The 22,743-nt window shown below is 34.6% G+C and overlaps 1 protein-coding gene across 1 annotated transcript in view; it reads left to right on the forward strand.

Annotated features, from left to right (window-relative positions):
* WDR36 (WD repeat domain 36) overlaps positions 1-22,489 on the forward strand; it is a 37,837-nt gene extending 15,348 nt beyond the window's left edge. Inside the window, exons 13-23 of the mRNA XM_007192089.2 lie at positions 3,431-3,545; positions 4,049-4,214; positions 5,011-5,119; positions 7,116-7,195; positions 13,524-13,631; positions 16,324-16,421; positions 16,823-16,968; positions 19,335-19,454; positions 19,643-19,724; positions 20,990-21,177; positions 22,296-22,489. Of these exons, the coding sequence (XP_007192151.1) occupies positions 3,431-3,545; positions 4,049-4,214; positions 5,011-5,119; positions 7,116-7,195; positions 13,524-13,631; positions 16,324-16,421; positions 16,823-16,968; positions 19,335-19,454; positions 19,643-19,724; positions 20,990-21,177; positions 22,296-22,445 (1,362 nt within the window). The 3' untranslated portion in view covers positions 22,446-22,489. The remainder of the gene's footprint in view (positions 1-3,430; positions 3,546-4,048; positions 4,215-5,010; positions 5,120-7,115; positions 7,196-13,523; positions 13,632-16,323; positions 16,422-16,822; positions 16,969-19,334; positions 19,455-19,642; positions 19,725-20,989; positions 21,178-22,295) is intronic.
* The last annotated feature ends 254 nt before the right edge of the window (positions 22,490-22,743 follow it).

The following is a 22,743-nucleotide window of genomic DNA, read 5'->3' on the forward strand; positions in this document are numbered from 1 at the left end:
TCCCACCAGCAATGTATAAGGGTTCCAATTTCTGTATGTCCTAGCCAACACTTGTGCTTATCTGTTCTTTTGATTATTGCTGTCCTAGTGTGTATGAAGTAGTATATCACTGTGGTTTCTGATTTGCATTTCCCCAATGACTTAACAATGTTGAGCATCTTTTCATGTGCTTATTGGCCATTTCTACGTCTTTGGAGAAATGTCTGTTCAAATTCTTTGCCATTGTTTAATGGGGTTATTTATCTTTTTCCTCGTGAGTTGAAATAGCTCTTTATATATTCTGGATACAGGTCCCTTCTCACATATGTCATTTGCAAATATTTTCTCCCATTCTGTGGGTTGTCATTTCCTTTTCGTGTTGGTGTCATTTCAGCGTAAGGGGTTTTAATTTTGAAGTCCAACCTTTTTTTTTTTTTTTTTTTGCTTGTGGTTTTTTGAAAAATATTGCCTAACTCAAGGCCATGAAAAATTTACTCGTGTGATTACATCTGAGAGTTTCATAATGTTAGCTCTTAAATTTAGATATGTAATCCTTTTTGAGTTAATTTTTGTGTATCATGTCATGTAGGCATCCAAGTTCATCATTTGCCCAAAACACTGTTCTTTCCCCATTGAATGGCCTGGGTACCCTTGCCAAAAATTGTTTGACATGAATGTGAGGGTTTTTTTCTGGATTCTCAGTTTTCTTTAATTGTTCTATATGTCTATTTTTATGCCAGTACCACACTGTCTTGATTATGGTACCTTTCTAGTAAGTTTTTTGAAATCAGGATGATTGAATCTTCCAAGTTCTTCTTTTTTCAAGATTGCTTTCGCTATTCTGGTTTATTGCATTTCCATATGAATTTTAGGATCAGCTTGTCAATTTTTGCGAAGAAGGCAGTTAGGATTTTGATAGGGATCTTGTTGATTCCACACCTCAGTTTGAGGAGTGTTAACCATCGTAATATTACTTCTGATCCATAAACATGGGATGTCTTTCCATTTAATTAGATTTTTAATTTCTTTTAGCAGTGTTTTGTAGTTGTCAGTATACAAACCTCATATTTCTTTGGGTAATTTTTCCTAGAATTGTATTCTTTTCAATACTGTTATAAATAGAATTCTTTCCTTAATTTCATTTCAGATTGTTCACTGCTAATGTATGGAAATATAATTGATTTTTGCACATTGATCTTGTATCTTACAACCTTGCTGAACTTATTAGCTCTATTAGTTTGTTAGATGCCTCTGCTTTTGAAAATGCATATTTAAAGTATAACCACATTTGATCCTATTTTGTACAAATTTTTTTTGTCAGTATGTATGCTCTGTTCTCCATAGTATAAAAATCCACTCTTAAGCTTTTATCTCTAAGCCATAGAGAGTCTAAAACTTCTTAAGTTTACCTGCAAAGTTTTGAGTAGCTATTGTAATAGTAGTGGTAATAATAATTACAGCTAACATTTTTTGTGTGCTTACTTTGTTCTAGGCTCTCTGCCTAGCACATATCAATATTATATTATTTTCACAACAGTCCGATGATATGGAGTATTGTTAGCCTCTTTTTATAGGCAATAAAACTGAGGCTGAGGCTTACTATAATGAGTAATATGCCTGAGATCAGTAAAACTAGTAAATGGAAGAGCTGGGATTTGAACCTAGGACCACTCCTTCTAGAACCTATGTTCTTAACTCATAGCCTATAATGATCACTCGTAGAACGTTGTGTGTGTGTGTGTGTGTGTGTATACACACATACACGCACACAATGATACTTATCTGGTGCTGGGTTGGAGTCAGCTATCTGGAACAAAGCCAGTAGCCAATAAGTAGTAAACCAGTAAGTATTTATCAGAGAACCCATGTACTAGGGTACAGTTTGTCAATCAAAGGTAACCTTCTTAGCTTATTCATTTTGGCTTTGCTTGTGCTGTCTTCAACAATAGGTTAGAATGAATAAATAAATAAATAAATAAATAAAAGGAGACTTCCAGAAGCAGTCCCATTAACAACAATAAATCCTATTAAAATAAATGCAAGTTCCAGAAAGTACAGCAGTCCCCCCTTATCCATGGTTTCACTTTCCATGGTTTCAGTTATCTGCAGTCAACTTTGATCTGAAAATATTAAATAGAAAATTCCAGAAGTACACAATTTATAAGTTTTAAATTGCATGCCATCTGAGTAGCACTGTCCCCCTCTGTCATGAATCATCTTTTTATCTAATGTGTCCATGCTGTATACACTACCTGCCCGTTAGTACAGGAAAAAACATAGTATATATAGGGTTTGGTGCTATCCACTCTTTCAGGCATCCACTGGGGGTCTTGGAACATATTCCCTGCAGATAAGGGGGACTACTGTATAGCAGGGCCATCAGGGGCCATTACTTGTAGGTTATAGCCTAGTATCTTTACTAGTTCCTGAGAGCATAAATATATAATATAGCATAAACATTTATGAGTTGTTCAAAATAGGTAAAATTATGTTAGTGTTCTATTTGGGAAGATAGAATGCTTTATAAAGTTAGTCCATAATTTCCTGTCTAAAACTTTTTTTAAGTAATAAGCTATAATTGTCTAGAAAAATATAGATGTAAGTGGAGCATACTTCTGTGGATGCTGTGTAAATATATCTTGACTCAGTGGTGTATCAATCTTATGCTGCTTTGCACAGTTAAATATCCTCTGTTGAATATTTTCTTTTAGGTCTTAGAAGTCATCTGTTTCTTTAGGCATAAATTCAACAGTCTTTTGAATTAACTCTTGGGTGGGTGACATCTGACTGATGCACAGTGGCAATGAAGCATTTCTCTGGGCATGACCCACCACATAACCAGTCTCATGTTTTTAACAGAAAAAAAGACATCTTTTTAATATAATATTGCTACTTTAAGTATTAAAATATGAGTTTATTTTACAGAAACTGCTTATAAACTAAATGTTTTCCATGCAGTATCTCATGTATTTCCTTCCTAATATGTTATAATTAAAATATTTTGGGCTTTTTCATTGGACGTCCCAACTGATATGGTTTCAGTTTTATATCCGCTATAAAACCAATTACAAAAGTAAGGTAATGAGAAATTAGGCAATGGAATGCTTTGACTTCAGTACTGTTGTGAATAAATTAAAAATTGAAGACCAGTTGATATACCATTCTCCTGAGTAAATTTCAATTGAGTTAACTTTGGTTATGTTTTGCTGTCTTGGAAGTATGGATTTCTCCATACTTCTTAGAGAATGGAGATAGAATCAAACAGATATTTCTAATACACCCAAATACAATTACATTATGTTTAAGAAAATTAACAAAGCAATTCATTTATCATTCTTTTTTTAAAAATGAGATAATTAGTAGATTAAAAAAAATACTTTGGAAACCATAAAGTACAATAAAAATGTTAGCTATTTTCTGTGTCATTTGTGTTAATTTTTTTTCCCTTAAGGCAGTGGATATAACTTCTTGTGGAAACTTTGCTGTGATTGGTCTCTCATCAGGAGCTGTAGATGTATATAACATGCAGTCGGGTATACACCGAGGAAGTTTTGGCAAGGATCAAGGTACTGAATTTTTTTTTCTTTTTCTTATTTTTTAAAAAAGTAATATAGATAAAGGCTAATAACTGTCGCTGGCATTTATTAAATTCTTGAGTGCCAGTCATTTTGCTAAAGTTGTATATGGGTTATCATCAACTGTATGTGGCAGATACTGCCATTATATCTATTTGAAACACCATGTTGAAATAAAGAGAATGAAGTCATAGTTGTATTAGGGGAAAGTGGATATTATAGAAATTAAAGGTTCTTTTTTTTCATCTCCTTGCATTAAGCAGAAAATCTTAACTATTTTTTGAAACCTTCATGGCATCAACCTGATGGATTTTGTTATTACTCAAGTGGTATAATAATCTCTCTGCTCCCTAAAATGCATATTAATTTAAAGATTTTAGGGGCATTAAATAGTGGGAACTTAGATATTTAAATAAAGGAATCACTCTCTGTGTAGTGTTCAGAGAGTCAGTTGCAATTCTTATTTCTTTTTTCTTTTAACATATGCTTTAAAGCCCATAAAGGATCTGTTAGAGGTGTTGCAGTGGATGGATTAAACCAGTTGACAATTACAACTGGTAGTGAAGGAGTACTGAAGTTCTGGAACTTTAAAAACAAAGTTTTAATTCATTCTGTGAGCCTTGATTCATCTCCAAATATAATGCTGCTACATAGAGACAGGTAAAGTTTTTCTTTTAATGATAATGGACTTTCTTCTTGATGTTTTTAGTTCTTAATTTAAGTACAGTAGACCTTTGAACAACACAGCTTTGAACTGTGCAGGTGCACTTACACACCACTTTCTTTCACTAAATACTCACTGTAGCACTACATGATCCATGGTTGGTTGAGTCCACAGATGTAGAACCATGGACATGGAGGGCCAACTGTAAAGTTAATATCATCTTTTTTTAAAAAATTTATTTTTGGCTGCATTGGGTCTTTGTTGCTGCACACAGGCTTTTTCTAGTTGCGGCGAGCTGGGGCTACTCTTCGTTGCAGTGCGTGGGCTTCTCATTGCGGTGGCTTCTTTTGTTGCGGAGCATGGGCTCTAGACACGTGGGCATCAGTAGTTGTGGCTTGTGGGCTCTAGAGTGCAGGCTCAGTAGTTGTGGTGCACGGGCTTAGTTGCTCCGTGGCATGTGGGATCTTCCCAGACCAGGGATCGAACCCGTGTCCCCTGCATTGGCAGGCGGATTCATAACTACTGTGCCACCAGGGAAGTCCCCCAGCTGTAAAGTTATATGCAGATTTTTGTCTGCAGAGGGGTGGCGCCCTAACCCTCATGTAAAGTGGTCAACTATAGGTAATTTACCAAGTGGGAAAAACCAGACTTTTCATATAAAAGAACAGCATTTTGCTTAATTTCCCCCAAAGGTATACTTGATTAACAAAATTTAAATGACTGTGAGATTTTAGTTCAAGGGTGTTTTTTTTGTTTGTTTGTTCATTAAAACTGTTGCATTTATCTTGCTAGTGGCATTCTGGGACTCGCCTTGGACGACTTCTCCATTAGTGTTTTCGACATAGAAACTAGGAAGATTGTCAGAGGGTTTTCTGGACACCAAGGCCAAATAAATGACATGGTAAAACAAACTTTATATGTTTAAATAAAACTTGATTCATTTCTATTTCTGTTTAGGTTTAAAAAGTTCAAATAATTGAAACTTATCTTTTAATAGCATTAAACTCATCATATGAGGAGATGTTCAAAATAAATAATTAGGAGACTAATTTTCAAAAAAGAGATTTTTAAGGAAAATTTAGAATTAAAAGAAGTTTAATATTTCTCAGGAAGTTAATGCCATTAAAGTATAAATCCCAGAGTTCATTTTTTTCTTTTTAAACAAGGCCAGAATATACTTTGGAGAGTGAATCATTGAAACATAAGTGTATCATTTTTGACTTAATATTAAACTAAGCTGAGAGAACTCATTTCTGTTTTTCTACATTCATAATGAATTAATAGGAGACCTGGAATATCTGATTCTTGGTTCATTCTAGTTTAGTGTTATTTCTACAGTTTATATATCTTAATTTCGAAAGAGTTTAATTAATAAAAATGTGTTTTAGCTTACTATTATGTTCTTATAGTGAGAAATATGGTAATAAGTACCCTAGTTTAAAAAGTGTAAGTTGAAGACTTTGCATCAATTGCAGATACCTTTATTTACTTGAAACAGAAAAAATAAAATAAAATCCTACTTAGTGACACTCCCAACAGCTACTTTTACTTATCAGTTCTCACACCAAAAATCTGAATTTGCAGTGTTTACCCCCATTTCCTTAAAAATCAGGGGTGGGGGGGTTAATGGTCAGGAAATTGTGTTATCCTGCAGATAAGAGATTGGCAGAACTACCCATCAACAGAATTTGTTGTGACAGCATCTATAGAAATGGGGGTGGGAGTGGAGTAATTTTGATGAAATTGCATTTTTGAAAACATCTGTCAATGCCGTCTTGCTCTTCCTATTTCTTTCCTTTTCAAACTTTACTTTCGAGTTATACGTCTGGAGTTTCCCCTAGTCACTAATAAATTACTCCTGTTCCATTAAATCTATGAGCATTTATAACATGACTTCACCTATCAAAGTCATTTTCCCATACTTTATTATCTGCACTATCCTTCTGTAAATTGAGTTCTCTGCACCTTAAGGTTTGAGTTTCCACAGTATCATCGTAGCCCCATGACCAAGTTGGAGTTCACTTATCCCACTATTATTTGCTAATATGGATGGTTATAATCCCTGTGGTGTGTTTACACTCCTGGATGAACAATCTACTACCATTATAAACCTTAAAGTTTTTCCTTTTGGGTCTTCTTTTACATTTGACTTGGTTTAAAGCTCATGTGCTGCAGGCAGAGAGCTATTATTTTTCCATCTTTATCTACAGAGAAGATATAACTTCTTCATGGTGGCATAGGTAGTTTATTATTTAAATTTATTTTGAAAATCTGATTATTGTGGTTTTAATTTATACTTTGGAAATAAAACATCATTAAGGAAGAAAAGACTTTTAACTGAATCTATAAGTACAAGCAGAAGGACTTCTTTAGTAACTTCACTATATTAAGAGAATTTGCATTCTTCAAAATCATCCTTAGAAAGCCATTCTAATATATAGATGCTTTTCAAGGAAATGTAGCTTTTGTTGCTTTCACAGATACTTTATAATTGAAATTAGGCTCACAAAATATTTCTAATAGAATGTTCTCAGAACCGCAGTTTTATGTTAAAAACAATTAGTAGTCATACAGTTTGTTAACTGTCTATAAATATAGGAGATTATGGAGTAGAAATTGAAAATTGGGTGAAACTATTCATTTTTAAAACTTTTTATAATTCATGTAAAAGCTTAGTCCTTAGCTGTATCCAAATCAATGGTATATAAGATGGTATTTTATGTAATAAGATGTAAATTTTGTACTTCAAACATTTTTTAATGAAGCATGCATTATCTTTTCATTTCTTGTATTCTTTAAGCTGTTAAATATACAGATACAAACATACATACAGAAATACATACATATACACACACACATATTTATGTATGCATTCTTTTTTTTTTTTTAATTTAAAGGCTTTCAGTCCTGATGGTCGTTGGTTAATAAGTGCTTCAATGGATTGCTCTATTAGAACTTGGGACCTTCCATCTGGGTGGTGAGTTTTTAAATCTCTAACCTTATCAGAGGTTTTCTCAGTCGTTGTCATTACATGTGACTTTTACCTGTTGTTAATGGATTATGTACTTTTTGAATGTGAATATATCTGGGGATTTTTCTAACCTGACTATATCTTATCCTTGGAGTGTTTTTGATCTCAAACAGCAGAGATTAGTGCCATAAAAGATAATAGGAAAATCCAATCTCTTAGGTTCTCTATTCCTGCAAAATTGAGATATAGAAGTGAGTTGCATAAACCTTAAGAAAGCACATTTGGCCTTTTTGATACTCCAAAGTAGAGATCATACTTCAGGACTACAAACTTCTGTTTTGAGTATTTTTTTGTTTTTGTTGTTGTTGTTGATATTGAATTTAGTTAAGAGATCAGAACACTTTGCTTTGTGTGTATTATATATTTTCTGTCTCTAACGTAATTCTTGAAAAAAGACATTTAGATACCTTAAAGTAATGAAAATGTGTGTCTTAAGGTTTGGGTAAAACCCAACAGTGTTCAGAAATCTGCCATAGATTGAAACTTGCCACTAAAACAGCACTTGAAGAAAAAACATTAATTCTGTTCAGTAATTTGAGAGAGAGAGTACTTTGTTCTTAAAAATTATGTAGGAATAGATACAATTTGAAATCATATCACTTAACATAGAATTGCTTAGATTGAGTTTGAAAGGCGTGATGGGAAAAGGAACATACCATAAGGAAAGAGATACGTGAGAAAGATGAGAAGGAAGCTAGTACTTTTCCATCTTTTGAAATATTCCTAAACTAAGTTTTGTCCAATTCTACTCTTCTTCTTTCTCAGGAATTAGATAAGCTCATACCTGAAAGCAATTTGACCTTTAGAAAGGAAAAACCCTGATGTACTTATTTCCCTTTAAGTTTGATATAGGAATGAGGCAGAGCTGTCTATACAGCATACATACTGGATTTGGAAATATGCACAGCAAGAGTGTCACTAATGGGTGCAACTCTAATAACTAGGGAGTTTGGTCCACAGGAGTGTCTCTTTTGTACTTAAAATAGAGTAAAGCAAAATATAATTAGTTGACTGTGTCCTTCAGCTTCAAAATGTTCACCTCAAGTTGGTACTTTCTTAATTAAAAAAAAAAACAACACAACTTTTTTCTAAAGGTACCATTAGAAATATTGATTAGTCTTTTGCTTCTTGGACTTTTGCTTCTATCTAAAAGTGAACATTATAAGTTGAATTACTTTACAGTAGGAAAGTTGTACAGAAAATAGAGTTGACACAATGCCCTTTTCATTTTCCTTTTTAGTAGTTTAAGTTCACGTTAGATGGGAGAGACAGGTTAATGTTCAGTAGTACTACATTGGCAAAATATTTTTTTAAAGTGGTAAGGTTTTTTTGGAATGGAAGAATTAGGATCTGAAAGTAGCGTTCAAAGCCACCAGTCTTTAACTCAGCATTAGCCTTTTTTGCTGAATTTCTTATTTTAGTAAAAAGATGAACAGATTTAAATCTATAGATTTTCAACTCTGGTATCTTATTTTTCGGTGAACACAGGCGATTTTAAGTGAATACAGAGGCATTAAGCTGGGAGAAACACCAGAGCAAGAAGTGAGTCACATAGGGATTGTTAAAAGAAAATATACTGATTGGACCAAAGTATATTTTTAATAAAGAAAAAACTACTTTTTTGGTTAAGATTTGAAGTGGAGCAAATGAGAAAGGTTGAAAAGCAGTATCATACAACTGCTGCTGCCTAACTGCAGCCAAGCTAACATTTACCATGAGCTGCTAGGCACTTTATATGCTTTTATTTTTCATCTTTCCTCATATCCTATTAGGTATAGGTACTGTTTTTTAGTCCTCTTTTACAAATGAGGAAATGGAGGCTCAGAGAGAAGTTAAGTGATTTGCCCAAGGCGACATAGTTTGTTAATGAGATTTTGCTGTAATAAGCATAGGGGAAAGACATTCCCCAAAAGTTGTGATATCAGCCTTGCGTGGGTTGTGTCATATGTTCTAAGGATGATTTGGTTTTCTTGATGTAGAAGATAATAAGGAAGGAAGGATCAGTATTTCATCATACAACCATAGGTAACTGTTGGGTTTTTTTGTTTTTGTTTTAATATTTATTTTTTTATTTTGGCTGTGCTGGGTCATAGTTGCGGCACAAGGGGTCTTCACTGAGGCATGTGGACTTTTTAGTTGCGGCATGCAGACTCTAAGTTGCGGCATGCAGACTCTAAGTTGCAGCATGCATGCAGGATCTAGTTCCCCAACCAGGGATCGAACCCAGGCCCCCTGCATTGGGAGTGCAGTGTCTTACCCACTGGACCACCAGGGAAGTCCTCTGTTGGGTTTTTTGATTTCCCCCATTTTTTTTTTTAATTTTTATTATTATTTATTTATTATTTATTTTTGGCTGTGTTGGGTCTTCGTTTCTGTGCGAGGGCTTTCTCCAGTTGTGGCAAGCGGGGGCCACTCTTCATCGCAATGCGCAGGCCTCTCACTATCGTGGCCTCTCTTGTTGTGGAGCACAGGCTCCAGACGCGCAGGCTCAGTAGCCGTGGCTCACAGGCCCAGTTGCTCCGCGGCATGTGGGATCTTCCCAGACCAGGGCTCGAACCTGTGTCGCCTGCATTGGCAGGCAGATTCTCAACCACTGCACCACCAGGGAAGCCCCCATTTTTTTTAAACATAATTAGTATGGCAACCTTTGGAGAGTCCTAGTTTTTTCTTCAGTAAGCAGTTTTATCATTTACATAACATGTTAAATATGTAGAGAATGAATAAACTCATTGCAAAGGCTAAAAAGTGATACGTATGAGTAAACCTTTGGTGTGTGTGGTAACATACAGATGTATCCATCAGGAATTGTGCCTATCTAAAACAAATTGCAGGGACTTCCTTGGTGGTGCAGTGATTAAGAGTCCACCTGCCAATGCAGGGGACACGGGTTTGAGCCCTGGTCCAGGAAGATCCCACATGCTGCGGAGCAGCTAAGCCCATGCACCACAACTGCTGAGCCTGTGCTGTGGAGCCCGCGAGCCACAACTACTGGCTCACGCCCCACAGCTACTGAAGCCCGTGTGCCTAGAGCCCAGGCTCCACAACAGGAGAAGCCACAGCAATGAGAAGCCTGCGCACTGCAACTAGAGAAAGCCTGCATGCAGCAATGAAGACCCAATGCAGCCAAAAAAATAAATTATTAAAGCAAATTGCATAGGTACTGAACTGTTTCCTGTAAAGTTTTTTTTGTTTGTTTAAGTGCTGAAAATTTTCTTGTGTTTGTAGGATTCTCAGAGAAGCAGAGTTGAAATTTTTTTTTAATTTCTTTTTTTTTAAATTTTATTTCTTTTTTTATTATTTTATTTTGATAAAATACTGCTTTAGCACAGGCTCAGCAGTTGTGGTGCATGGGCTTAGTTGCTCCGTGGCATGTGGGATCTTCCCGGACCAGGGATTGAAACCCGTGTCCCCTGCATTGGCAGGCAGATTCTTAACCACTGCACTACCAGGGAAGTCCCCAGAGTTGAAATTTTTTATCCCTGAAATTATCTCTCATCCCCTACCACTACCACCTGTAATTTCTGGTTGCTTTTAATCTCCTAGAAGTTTAGGTTGAACTCTTTTGGGGGTGAGAAAAATATAAAATTAAATAGTTTCAATAGAATTTTGCATTTTTTTTCTGTCTCATCCCCCTGACCTTGCTTTCTGAGGAGCATTACATGAGAATAATTGCAGTAGAACATTGTTTTGCATTTCTCACTGAGGCAAAACTATCCCTTTATTCTATTCATTAAAGTTTCCTTTGTAAGGTGATTCCATCACTTTGGAGATTGAACATCTAGACATTCTCTGCATTTGTTTAGAATATAATCAGAAGTGGGTTAATGTTACCTGTTTATGAGGAGCTCTGTACTTGAAAATCTGATCCCTTAAAATGGGAATTTTTTTTCAGTTTTTCTCTCAAAAAACATAATTTACCTGAGACTTTCCATTTTGTAGGATTAGCAGGAGCCTATATGGTAGTTAGGTCTGGGATTAAGCCTGTAGATTTAAGCTTTATGAACTAATTTGGCCATGTAAAATATGCTATGTATGTGGAAACCACCTTCCTCAATTCGATGCTTTTACATAATGGAAGGCCAGCCTACCCACACACAACAGCTGTGGAAGTCACACTGCACAATGAATTTGCCAAAGCAATTATAGTATCAAGTAAAATAAATTTGCTCAAGCAGTAGATTTCTCTTTTTAACAGATAGATTCTGAACATGTTAGGGAGTTTCACCCCTCAGACACTTACACTTGTAGTGAACAAATATTAAGACAAAGAAGAAATGGTAAGATCTGAAATTGCTGAGTTTAGGTTTAATCATCAGTATACATGGAGATAAAGTTTCTGCTCTGGGTTGTTTGCATTAAATGAATTAACAAATAATTTTACAGTCTCTGGTATATAATAAGTGTTTAGCAAACATCCTTCTCCCCAATTCCTTTGATCCCCAAGAGCAGCTGTTCTTGTGAGTTTCCAAAGAAGGGTTGAGCAGAAATCAGATTATTACTCACCTTTTTCCCCATAAGTGAAAATTAAACATCAGTCATTGTCCTGAGCACACTTTGGTTTGTAGTGCTCCTAATTTTAGTCTTGTCCTACTACCTTGCATCCATTAGTTAAGGTTCACATTGTTAATCACTCTGTAATGAACACATTGAGAGAGATTTTATCATGGATAAGTCATTTAATGCTTCCATTGGAAAGTTTTCATTTTGAGCTGCTCAGAGTGTGCTTCATGAATCACCAGTGTAGGCTTCTTTTGGGTGTGTGTGCTATCAAACTGTTGGACCTTTAGTTTCAGTAATGGTTTTACTGAGCTTATAGTGATTAAGTGTGCAGACTGCTTGGTGACAGATATGGCTCAGTTACTTTTTGCCTTGAGCAAGTTTTTAAATCTTACTGGGCCTCATTTTTCTAATGTGTATAGTTAGGATGGATCTGCCTCATAGGGTTGTGAGGATTAAATTAATAGGCACAAGTGCTCAGGATACTTCCTAGCATGGAGCACTAAAAAAAGTGTTAACTCCTGTCATTTGCTTTCTTGAAATAATTTGGTTTATTTAATGAACATTCTGAGCTTCAGTCATCTTGCCATGCCTTCTCATGGATATTGTATTGGCTTCAGTGAACAAAGTAGTTTTTAAAACAGCCCTGATTAAAACCAGTATACTCCTCTTAAAGTATACAAGGTATTCACACTCTTAGCCAGCCTAAGAAGCCTCTTCTGCAGGATGCCAATGTGTTAGGGCTTTCTTTTGCTTCTTAAATTCACCTCGTTAAACTTCCTGCTTCCACCATCCTAGTTCAAATCTTCACTGCTTGTTAGATGACTACTACCATAATCTCACTGTTCTTTCTGTTCAGATATAGTCTACATTCTGCTAGCAGATTTTCTTATGAAAGTGAAGATTACAGCACTATCTGCTCAAAAGCCTGTCGTGACTTTCCATTTATTAAAAGACAAAAACAAACTCAGATGTTTGGTATTCAAAACCAAACTGCACTCCTCGCTAGACAGTGTTTTCCCTCACCTTGCCCTCCACATTTCCCTCACCCAGAAGATGCTTTCTTTACCATCAACATCCATTGAATTCCTGTCCGTTTGTAAGGCTTATCTCACACACTGTTTTCTGAGAAGCCTATTCTGAGTCGTCTTCTTGAGTGTGATTGCTCCCTTTTCCTCCCCAATTTCAACCCCTGCTCACAGCTATTTGAAGATGTGAGACTAGTTTCCATAAGCTGCTTTATGGTTATGCTGTATAGACTGAATTTTCATGTTTCATGTATAGCATGGTTACCTATTTGAAAAACAGAATTGCTCAAATTTTTTTTCCACTACCTTCTCTTATTATTTATAATGATTTTTATTACTTTCTTCTATTACCTATACCTTTTATTATTTTCATTGAAATAACAAATACAGGAGAGTACTGATAATCTATTTTAAATGTGTGATATCTTTAGAATTGTTTCCAAGTCTACCAAAATGGCATTCCAGAAAAACAGCATTTCCTCCTGTATTCTCCCTGTTGTTGAAACTCTTTCTCCAGTTAATTGGTCTATTTAGTGCTCTGCTCTGGGTCTTTCTCATTAAGGAGATTATTTTCACGTAGTAATTTAGTTAACAAAGCTCTTTGTTAGTGATGACTTTCTGGTGTTGGTGATTTAAAAAAGAAAATTTCTGCATCTCTTACCCTTTGTTCTTTTAGCAAAAATGTATTTTGTGAATTATATCCTTTTTGGTAGAGTTCAAATATTTTAACATCTTGATTCTTTCTATAGCCTTATAGACAGCTTTTTGTTGGACTCAGCTCCTCTTAATGTTACTATGTCCCCTACTGGAGACTTTCTGGCCACTTCCCATGTGGACCACCTTGGAATTTATCTATGGTAAGTTCTTGTATACAGTTCTCATTGGGGTAAGAAGGAAAAGGAAGATGATATTGTCAGACAATCATAGTTGCTAACATTGCCCTTTAGGTTTTTTTTTTAACTTACAAAATGGAAGTGTCACAAAGTTCACCATAAGTCTATGACTAAGTCAACATCTGCTTGATAATTTAGATAGCTTTGCTCAAGTGTGTATTCTAAACTACATGATTGATTTTTATCTGTTATCCTATTTGGCTTTTATTTGCGGAAAGGATAAGTGAGTTTACAAATCTTAGAAGAGGGATATCCCCAGCCAGGCTGGTCTTCCTGCCACTGCCTCAATACCCCTTGATGACCTTGGCTAGTCACTTCTCAACTTCAGACTCCTTTATCTATAAAATAAGGCATATATGTGGGCAAAATACTTTCTAAGATTCATTTTAGTTGCGTAACTTTTCATAGCCATGTACAGATCTTTATGGTGGTCTTCTAATGGTGATGAACATATAAGAGTTCAAAATAAATGATCCATTATCTGGGTCTAGAAAATTTTTGTTTGTTTTCTGAGTTTAGATGCCTAATTCTTTTAACTCTTACTATTGAGGAAAAGGAAAAAATGAATTCCTTTTCTAATTACAAGATTTTCTAATTGGCTTTTTAGGATATGAAAGTAAATTCACTATATAATAGAAATAGATTCTGGCCATCTTAATAAGCAAAATGGAGTATCTCCTGGAATCTTTGAGGCTTGAACAATCAAGACAAGAGAAGAATGGTAGCTGTGGTACCTCAGCAACAAGAGCATATAGTACAGCTATTAACTCAGAATCTGATATTTCCAATTTTTATTTTCCATTCCAGATTCGTTATGTTTAGGAAACAGAATCTGATTAGCCCACTTTGGGACAGGTATCCACATCTTGATTAGTCATCCAAGGCCATGGTGCAGGGTCAGGTAGCACTTAGAGGACCATTCTAGAAAGGGGAAATCCATGACTGTTCAGCAACCCCCCAAGAACCTGATCAGCATATTCACTCTCTGACTTAATTCTCTCAGTCCATCTTTACTTCATTTATAATTTCCTTATATGAAGGTTGCCATTTGTCAAAGCAATATAAATATATGGATGTTATGTTACCTTATAAAAGTATTATCCATTACTGATCTCTCAAATAAATATTGGGTTGGCCAAAAAGTGCCTTCAGTTTTTAAGTAAAAATAAAAGACACATTTTTCATTTTTTACGAAGAACTTTACTGAACAATGTATCACCCTTTTGTTCCACTACCTTCTGCCATTTTTCAGGCAACTTCCTAATTCCACCTTCCCAAAGCTTTTTGTCTTTTTGAGCAAAGAACTGTTGCAGGTACCTTTTCAGTCTTTCAAGGAATTGAAATTTTTTCCATTAAGAGAATTTTGTAAAGACCGAAATAAATGGAAATCCGAAGGTGCATTGTCTGGTGAATACGGCAGATGAATCAGAACTTCTCAGCCAAGCTGTAACAGTTTTTGCTGGTCATCAAAGAAACAAATGCGGTCTTGCGTTATCCTGATGGAAGATTATATGTTTTCTGTTGACTAATTCTGGATGCTTTTCGTCGAGTGCTGCTTTCAGTTGGTCTAACTGGGAGCAGTACTTGTTGGAATTAATTGTTTGGTTTTCTGGAAGGAGCTCATAATAGAGGACTCCCTTCCATTCCCACCATATACACAACATCACCTTTGGATGAAGACCGGCCTTTGGTGTGGTTGTTGGTGGTTCATTTCGCTTGCCCCACGATCTCTTCCATTCCATATTATTGTACAGTTCCACTTTTCATCGCCCGTCACAATTTGTTTTAAAAACGGAACGTTTTCATTACGTTTAAGTAGAGAATCACATGTGGAAATACAATCAAGGTTTTTTTCGCTTAACTTACATGGAACAGAAACATCAAAGCGATTAACATAACCAAGCTGGTGCAAATGATTTTCAACACTTGATTTGGACATTTTGAGTATGTTGGCTATCTCCTGCCTAGTATAACATTAATTGTCCTCACTTAATGTCTCTATTTGATCGCTATCAACTTCAACTGGTCTACCTGACAGTGGGGCATCGTCCAGCAAGAAATCTCCAGCACAGAACTTCGCAAACCACTTTTGACACATTCTATCAGTCAAGGCACCTTCTCCATACACTGCGCAAATCTTTTTTTGCATTTTGATTGCACTTTTACCTTTCTTGAAATAATAAAGCATAATATACCAAAAATGTTGCTTTTTTTCTTCCATTTTCAATATTAAAATGGCTACACAAAAATTCACCAATTTTGATATGTCTTTTTTTAAATGCACACTGATATGACAGCTGTCACATACAATCTAACAAAATTGTTTCGAATGAAGTTGAAGACAACTAAGTGCTACTAGAGCCATCTTAGGGGAAAAAACGAACGAACCTTTTGGCCAACCCAATAGTTTTTTGTGCTACATTAGAAATAAAGACTCCATTAATAATGTGTATGCACACCTTTCTTGTGATGACATCTGTGATATGAATCAGCATTTTCAAATTAATGCTATCTATTTTTGAGATCTTTTTTTAACTTACAAGTGATTAGAATTTATAGCCAAATTCAAGATTGTGGAGATTATTACCAGTAATTGACGTTTCCCTGAACATATTTTTATAAGTTTTACAATATTGCTTATGTTTTTGTTTCTCAGGTCCAATATTTCCCTGTATTCAGTTGTTTCATTAAGGCCACTTCCCACAGATTATGTTCCTTCAGTAGTGATGCTTCCTGGTACTTGTCAAACCCAAGGTAATCACAAAATAGTAAAGTAGTTTTTGAAGTGTAATATAATAAACCTAACGTGCAGGATATTGCTACTGAAGGCAAAATTTAATGCATTCAATCAAAGTATTTTTTAGCTTATATGAAATATTTTGAATGACTTCATGAATTTATGCAAGGATATAATTGATGTGGAATTGATATCAAATAGTATACCAGTGGAGAAATGTTTTGAGTCTGGTGATGGGAACTGTAGTTAATATGAGAAAATAAGAAGATGAACTAAATAAATAGAAAGATTTTACAAGGCTGTATTGAGTGAACATGTTATGAAATACTAATGGATTTAGAATGAACTAAGTTGCTTTTATATGATAAAAATCTCATTCAGCATTAATTTGTTTTACCTGAAAATTTTTTGTTTTAAGATGTAGAATTATCAGAAGAAACCATAGAACCAAGTGATGAAATGATAGAGTATGACTCCCCAGAACAGTTGAATGAGCAGCTGGTGACTCTGTCACTCCTTCCTGAGTCCCGGTGGAAAAATCTTCTTAATCTTGATGTTATTAAGGTAATACTGTAGTACACTTAATACTGGCCCCTAAAGACACATTCCAAAAGTATTTTCTTTAGTAGAGATAGCTTCCCTTACTTTGAGGGCTTTAGGAGGAGCAGGTGATGCCTAAGGTAGTAAAGAGAATACCATTTGGTTAAATGCTGTTTAATCTAGTATGATTATCGCAAGATTTTCTCTCTATATATATATCAACTTTGAGGGCAATCAAGGACCTTTGGATATAGCAAAAGTATAGCCTGCAACTACAGAGCTATTAGAAATTGGATGTTTTAAGCCCAGCCTAATAAATTACTTTTTTAACTTCTGAAGTAAGAAAAAAAAAAATTGCCATAATTTGTGATGTTTCTATTGCTAGACATTTTGGGGATTAGAATACTTTCACTGGTCTTTTTAAAAGTAAGCTTCAGTCACCCTTTATCATACCACACCCTGCTCTGTCAGCTATAAGAAGATTTGCTGTTGGGTTCAGGGACATAAGTTAATATGAACTAGGTACTGGGTAGTGTCCTGAGACAGCAGTGGAAAAAAACTTAGGCCCTTTGTCCTTCAGGAGTTTACAATTTTACATTAAAAATGAAAAAAAAAAAAAAAAAAAAGGACAATTATGGCATAAATTAATTTTTTAAAAGCATGTTTCATGACCCCTATTTGTGAGTAGCAAAAGCAATTGAAAGGTATAGACTAGAGTAGAAAATTTCAGACTATCCTCTGATAATTAGGGTAAGTATTGTTTTATGAAATGCATACAGTCACCAGAGGTTATGTGTGTACTAAGTCACATTAAGGGCTGGCATTAAAAAAAGTGTAAGGAACACTGACATAACTATGACAAGGTGCAGTATTTTTGTAACTAATAACTTAGCACAAGAAAAGTTATGTGTGTCTTGGGTAAGAAAAGAGAGAGGTTTTCACATGTTAATTTGACTCAGAGAATTTAAAAGTGCTTATTTTTACTTGCTCACTTTTTGAAAGATTGGGCATCAGCATAAAGGTATGTTGTCCAGGCACATAGTTATGAAATCTCTCCATTATGTTGTCTAGTTTGTCAGCCATAAAGGAACTACTTTATGGAATAGCTTTAAAAGCAATACATTAAAAAGTACAAGTAGGTGAGTGTGAAGGGAGCAATTAGAGTAATGTCCAATTAATTGAGCTAAATTTGGGGGCCACTCTGCTTCTTGCTCAGATATAGTTTGTTCTGCATAAAAACATACAGAAACCTGAGTGAATGCTCTTTATGAGAGAAATATGCTAACACCTCCAATATTTTTATTTCCTTCTGAATGAAAGAGGTTAGAATTTTTATTTTTGTCTTGTGGGTAACTTTTCTACTTTAGGTTTTCTTTATGAAATTAGGTGATTTCCAGAGCCCTGTGGAACTTCTCCAAAGCCCTTTGTTTTTATTTACAACTCAGTGACCGTCTGCCTTCTAACTCAAGAACAACGAGTTAGAAGAGTAACTGACTCTTACTACACTTTCTACCATCACAAAGAAGGGCTGTGCTTTCATTGCTAGTGGCAGTGCTTTGTCTGGCTTTCATGTAACAACTTTCTTTTATGCTGTGCCTCCAGGAGGCCACACGTATCCCTGGCTTTCTTTCAAAAAGCAACTCCCCAGGGTTCCTAAAGAATGGAAGAGGAGTAGCGTAAGGTAAAATTGTGCCACTCCTTTATTAGGCAGTTTACCATATGCTCCTGAGATTGTGATCTGTAACAATGTAGTCACCAAAACTGAATTCTGTCAGTGGGAATTCCAAGGGAGGTTTTTGTGATAGAATTTTGCTAACACTTGAAATATTTTATAAATGAGCAACAGTATTCTCTTTTTAAAAGCACAGAGTACTAAGGAAAAATAAAAATTCCAACAAAATAGAAGAATGAGGGCCATGCTTCACAAAAAAATTTCACCAAATTACTTCTAATGGTGGAGTCTAACTCTGGCTCCAAATTTCTTTTGGAGAAAAGAAATTTGAAAAACTGTTGAGCATTTATGTAAATTTTGCTTTCTAGCCCATTTTGCAGAAAAGGTTGTATTTCAGTATAAAAGAAGTTCAAAATTACTTGTTACTTCTTCACGTAAATATCCATGTTTCAGGAAAATGAGCTGTTTTTGCCTTAGAGCTTCTCCTGAACGGTGTCGTTTTCCTTCTGCCTTATCAGCAAGAATACTGGAGGTTTGCATTGGGAATCCCAGTTTAAGGATATCTGTGGTTTTGGTTGGTTGGGATTTTATTTTAGCATCCTAATCTGAAAAAGTTTCATTCCTTTTTATACCTTTTGGACTTTTTAAAAATTAAGTGGGAATTAAATACTTAATTACTTACTAGTCTTTTTTCCTTTTCTCATTTTCTCTTAATTAGAAAAAGAATAAACCAAAGGAACCACCGAAAGTACCCAAATCAGCACCGTTTTTTATTCCAACAGTTCCTGGCCTTGTACCCAGATATGCTGCACCTGAACAAAACAGTGATCCTCAACAGGTAAGAAGCAAGTTGGAGGGAGCATTCTAAATATGTGGGGTGCGTATTTTGTGTTTTACATTTGTAGTTTTAACCAAGACCCACTTTTACAGATATAGAGTAAATTACTGATAGCTTTTAATAATAAACTATACATTTTTTTGTTACATTTATGGTTTTTGAATAATGTGTATTTGTTTTTGTTTAAGTCTAAAGTGGTAAATCTTGGAATTTTGGCTCAAAAATCAGATTTCTGCTTGAAACTTGAGGAAGGACTGGTAAATAATAAATGTAAGTTAAATTATAAAATATTTTACCAAGTATTTCAGTTTATTTTACTTTATATGAAGAGATTGAGTGAAATATTAGACTTCTCAGTAGCTGAAAGTAAAAACCAGAAGGACTGAAATTTTGGGTTTAATCTTAAGTAATTTTAGCTTTGTGTTATATTAAATGAGTGACACTAAACTCAGATGATATTGAGATTATAATAATCTTTTGAGAACCTTTATTCTTTATGGAAAATTGGATTTTTTTTTTGCTTTTGTTTTTACTTACAAATACAGTTTGCAATATAGTTTGCAATACAGCAGAGACTTTTGTCTTAGATAATTTCAGATATTACCAAATTATCACATAAAAAGGCAATTTTAAAATTTATTGAGTGTTTTAATAGATTTAAACTTTGAAAGCTACAGACTGTAGCTAATAATGATAGTAAGAGCTGTAAGCAATTAACAAAAATCACATTCTCCTGTTTGACTTATCCTCTGGTTTTCTGATCCAAATGCTTTGTTTTCATACCAGTGTCACTCACATGCACATTGGCAAAAGTCAAAGAATGGTACTGATGGCTAAAGAATAGCAGGATTATACAGGGAGTAACTTGTTATATTTATGGGGGAACAAAGAAAAAAAGCACTACTATTTAATATATACTGAAGAACAGAAAATAAAACGTATTAGGCTTTTGTCATTGGTGTTGTTCCTTTTCAAAAAGCTAAAAGCATAGTCATTGCCATTGTAATATCAAATACCTCGTATAAAAGTTATAAGTGTATAGAATATGTTTTCGTAGGATGCATATGAAACGAGTGCTTACTTCTAGGGAAAAGAAGTAGATTTGGGGTGGGTAAGATTAAGGTGGAGTCTTTCCCCACATATATTTCTGTAGTGTTAATGTTTCTTAATAATCATGTGGTACTTCTATAATTTTTATAACAATAGAAAGCAAGAAAAATAAATTCCCTCACCTCATCTTGTTCCCAGTGGCAAATACTATTAATAACTTGGCGTATACCACTGTAGCCTTCTTATATTTGGATTTGTTCTGACTGATTCATGAACATATTAAAATGTCTGTTGCTAGGTATTAATTAGATTTTAACAGCCTTAATAGGAAAAAAGCTTAAATTACTGAAAATGCAAAACAAAAATTAAGCCATAGAAGTAATTTCTTGTGCAATTTAAGTATATGTTGGGTTTGAAATGTAAACTAGTTTCCTAAAAGAAATGACTGTAGATAATAACTGGATTCTTATTAAAACTTAATGTAGATGAAGCTGCTCTTAACCTTCTGAAAGAATTAGGCCCGTCAGGAATTGAAACAGAGCTGCGAAGTTTGTCTCCTGATTGTGGTGGTTCTGTAGAAGTTATGAAGAGCTTCTTGAAAATGATTGGGATGATGTTGGACAAAAAGCGTGATTTTGAGTTAGCCCAGGCGTACCTTGCGTTGTTTTTAAAGGTAAGTCTAATATATAAAACAGTACTTCGCAGCTTGCCCTCCTATAGAGTAGTGCTGTCTGATAGAACTTGCTGCAAAGGTGGAAATGTTCCATATCCACACTTACCGTGTGTGGCTACTGAGCACTTGAATTGTGGCTAATGTGACTGAGAAACTGAATTTTTCACTTTATAGAAATTTAATTAATTTAAATAGCTTCCTGTGCCTAGTGACTACCATACTGGATGGCTGGATAGGGCAGCAGCTTGTAATTGTTTTTTGTTGACTTTTGTTTTTTAACACAATTTTGATTCAACCCCCTGACTTTTGTGTGTCATCCATTTGATCAGTATACTAAACTATTCACTTTTGTAGTTACATTTTGGCAGGTTTTTTTTTAATGATCATGAAGAGAGTCAGGTTTTATGTTCATTTTTTGTTTTGTTTTTTCTACTGTTGAAATCAAAATATTTACTTCTATCCTGGTTGAAGGAGTTTCAAATGATTTGACAATGACAGTTGCTTTTATGACTAATAGAGAACTCATGTTTATCTCAGTAGTATAATGTATTGAAGGAGGTAGATGATGCTGATTTTCAGTAATAGCAGATATGATTCTTCATTTATCCCATAACTATCTAAAACAACTTTTCACTTGATCCAATTATTTTAAATCATTTGAAAAGTAGTATGTAGAATTAAAAAATAGAAATGCCATAAATTGTTTCTATATTCTTTCCCAAATTTACCTTCCTGAATGTAAGTTTACTTAAATCTTTAGAAAATAAAGCAAAGGGCCCATAGGTCATTCATTAACAATGGGTTACTATGAAAGGAGAAACTTAAAAGAAGCACAGAAATACAGATTTAGTGTTAGAACTGGGACCTTGTTTCTGGATCTGTATCAGGACCGTCCTTACGTGGAGGAGAGTGATGACCACTTGAATTCTATTAAAAGAGTGACAGTACCATAAAGGAACTCATAGTAGAGGAGAGGGAGATGGGAGATGGTAATAAACCAGCATTTAAGAAAAAAAATTAAGAATAGTACCTTCTGAGCTTCCTTGGTGAAACAGTTAAATCCAGAATAAACAAAATTTTAATTTTCTTAGATGTTCAACTATCATTTTTCTTTTCAGTTACACCTGAAAATGCTTCCTTCAGAGCCAGTACTTCTAGAGGAAGTGACTAAATTGTCATCACAGTTGGAAGAAAACTGGATCCATTTACAATCACTCTTCAATCAAAGCATGTGTGTTTTAAATTACATTAAAAGTGCTTTGTTGTAAAAATAAACTTAGGTGACTAAATAAAGACTTTTATATTAAAGAGATAGAGTTTAACTTACAACCTTGTTTTCCAAGTGTCAATGTGAAAAGAAAATAAATGCCAGCACTACCAACTAGTCCATCATTCTCCACTTTAAATGCTAAATACTTTCTTGAAATAAAATTATACCTATTTTTTGTTTTAAAGACATAAAGAATATTCTCAAATGATTTATTTTCTGAGTCTCTTCACATCAGTTACTTGGATATGACTTCTTTTGAATTGTCATCACCAAGCTCGTGTTTTTTGAATATTTGT

Source organism: Balaenoptera acutorostrata, chromosome 2 (assembly GCF_949987535.1).
Source record: "Balaenoptera acutorostrata chromosome 2, mBalAcu1.1, whole genome shotgun sequence".
NCBI lineage: Eukaryota > Metazoa > Chordata > Mammalia > Artiodactyla > Balaenopteridae > Balaenoptera > Balaenoptera acutorostrata.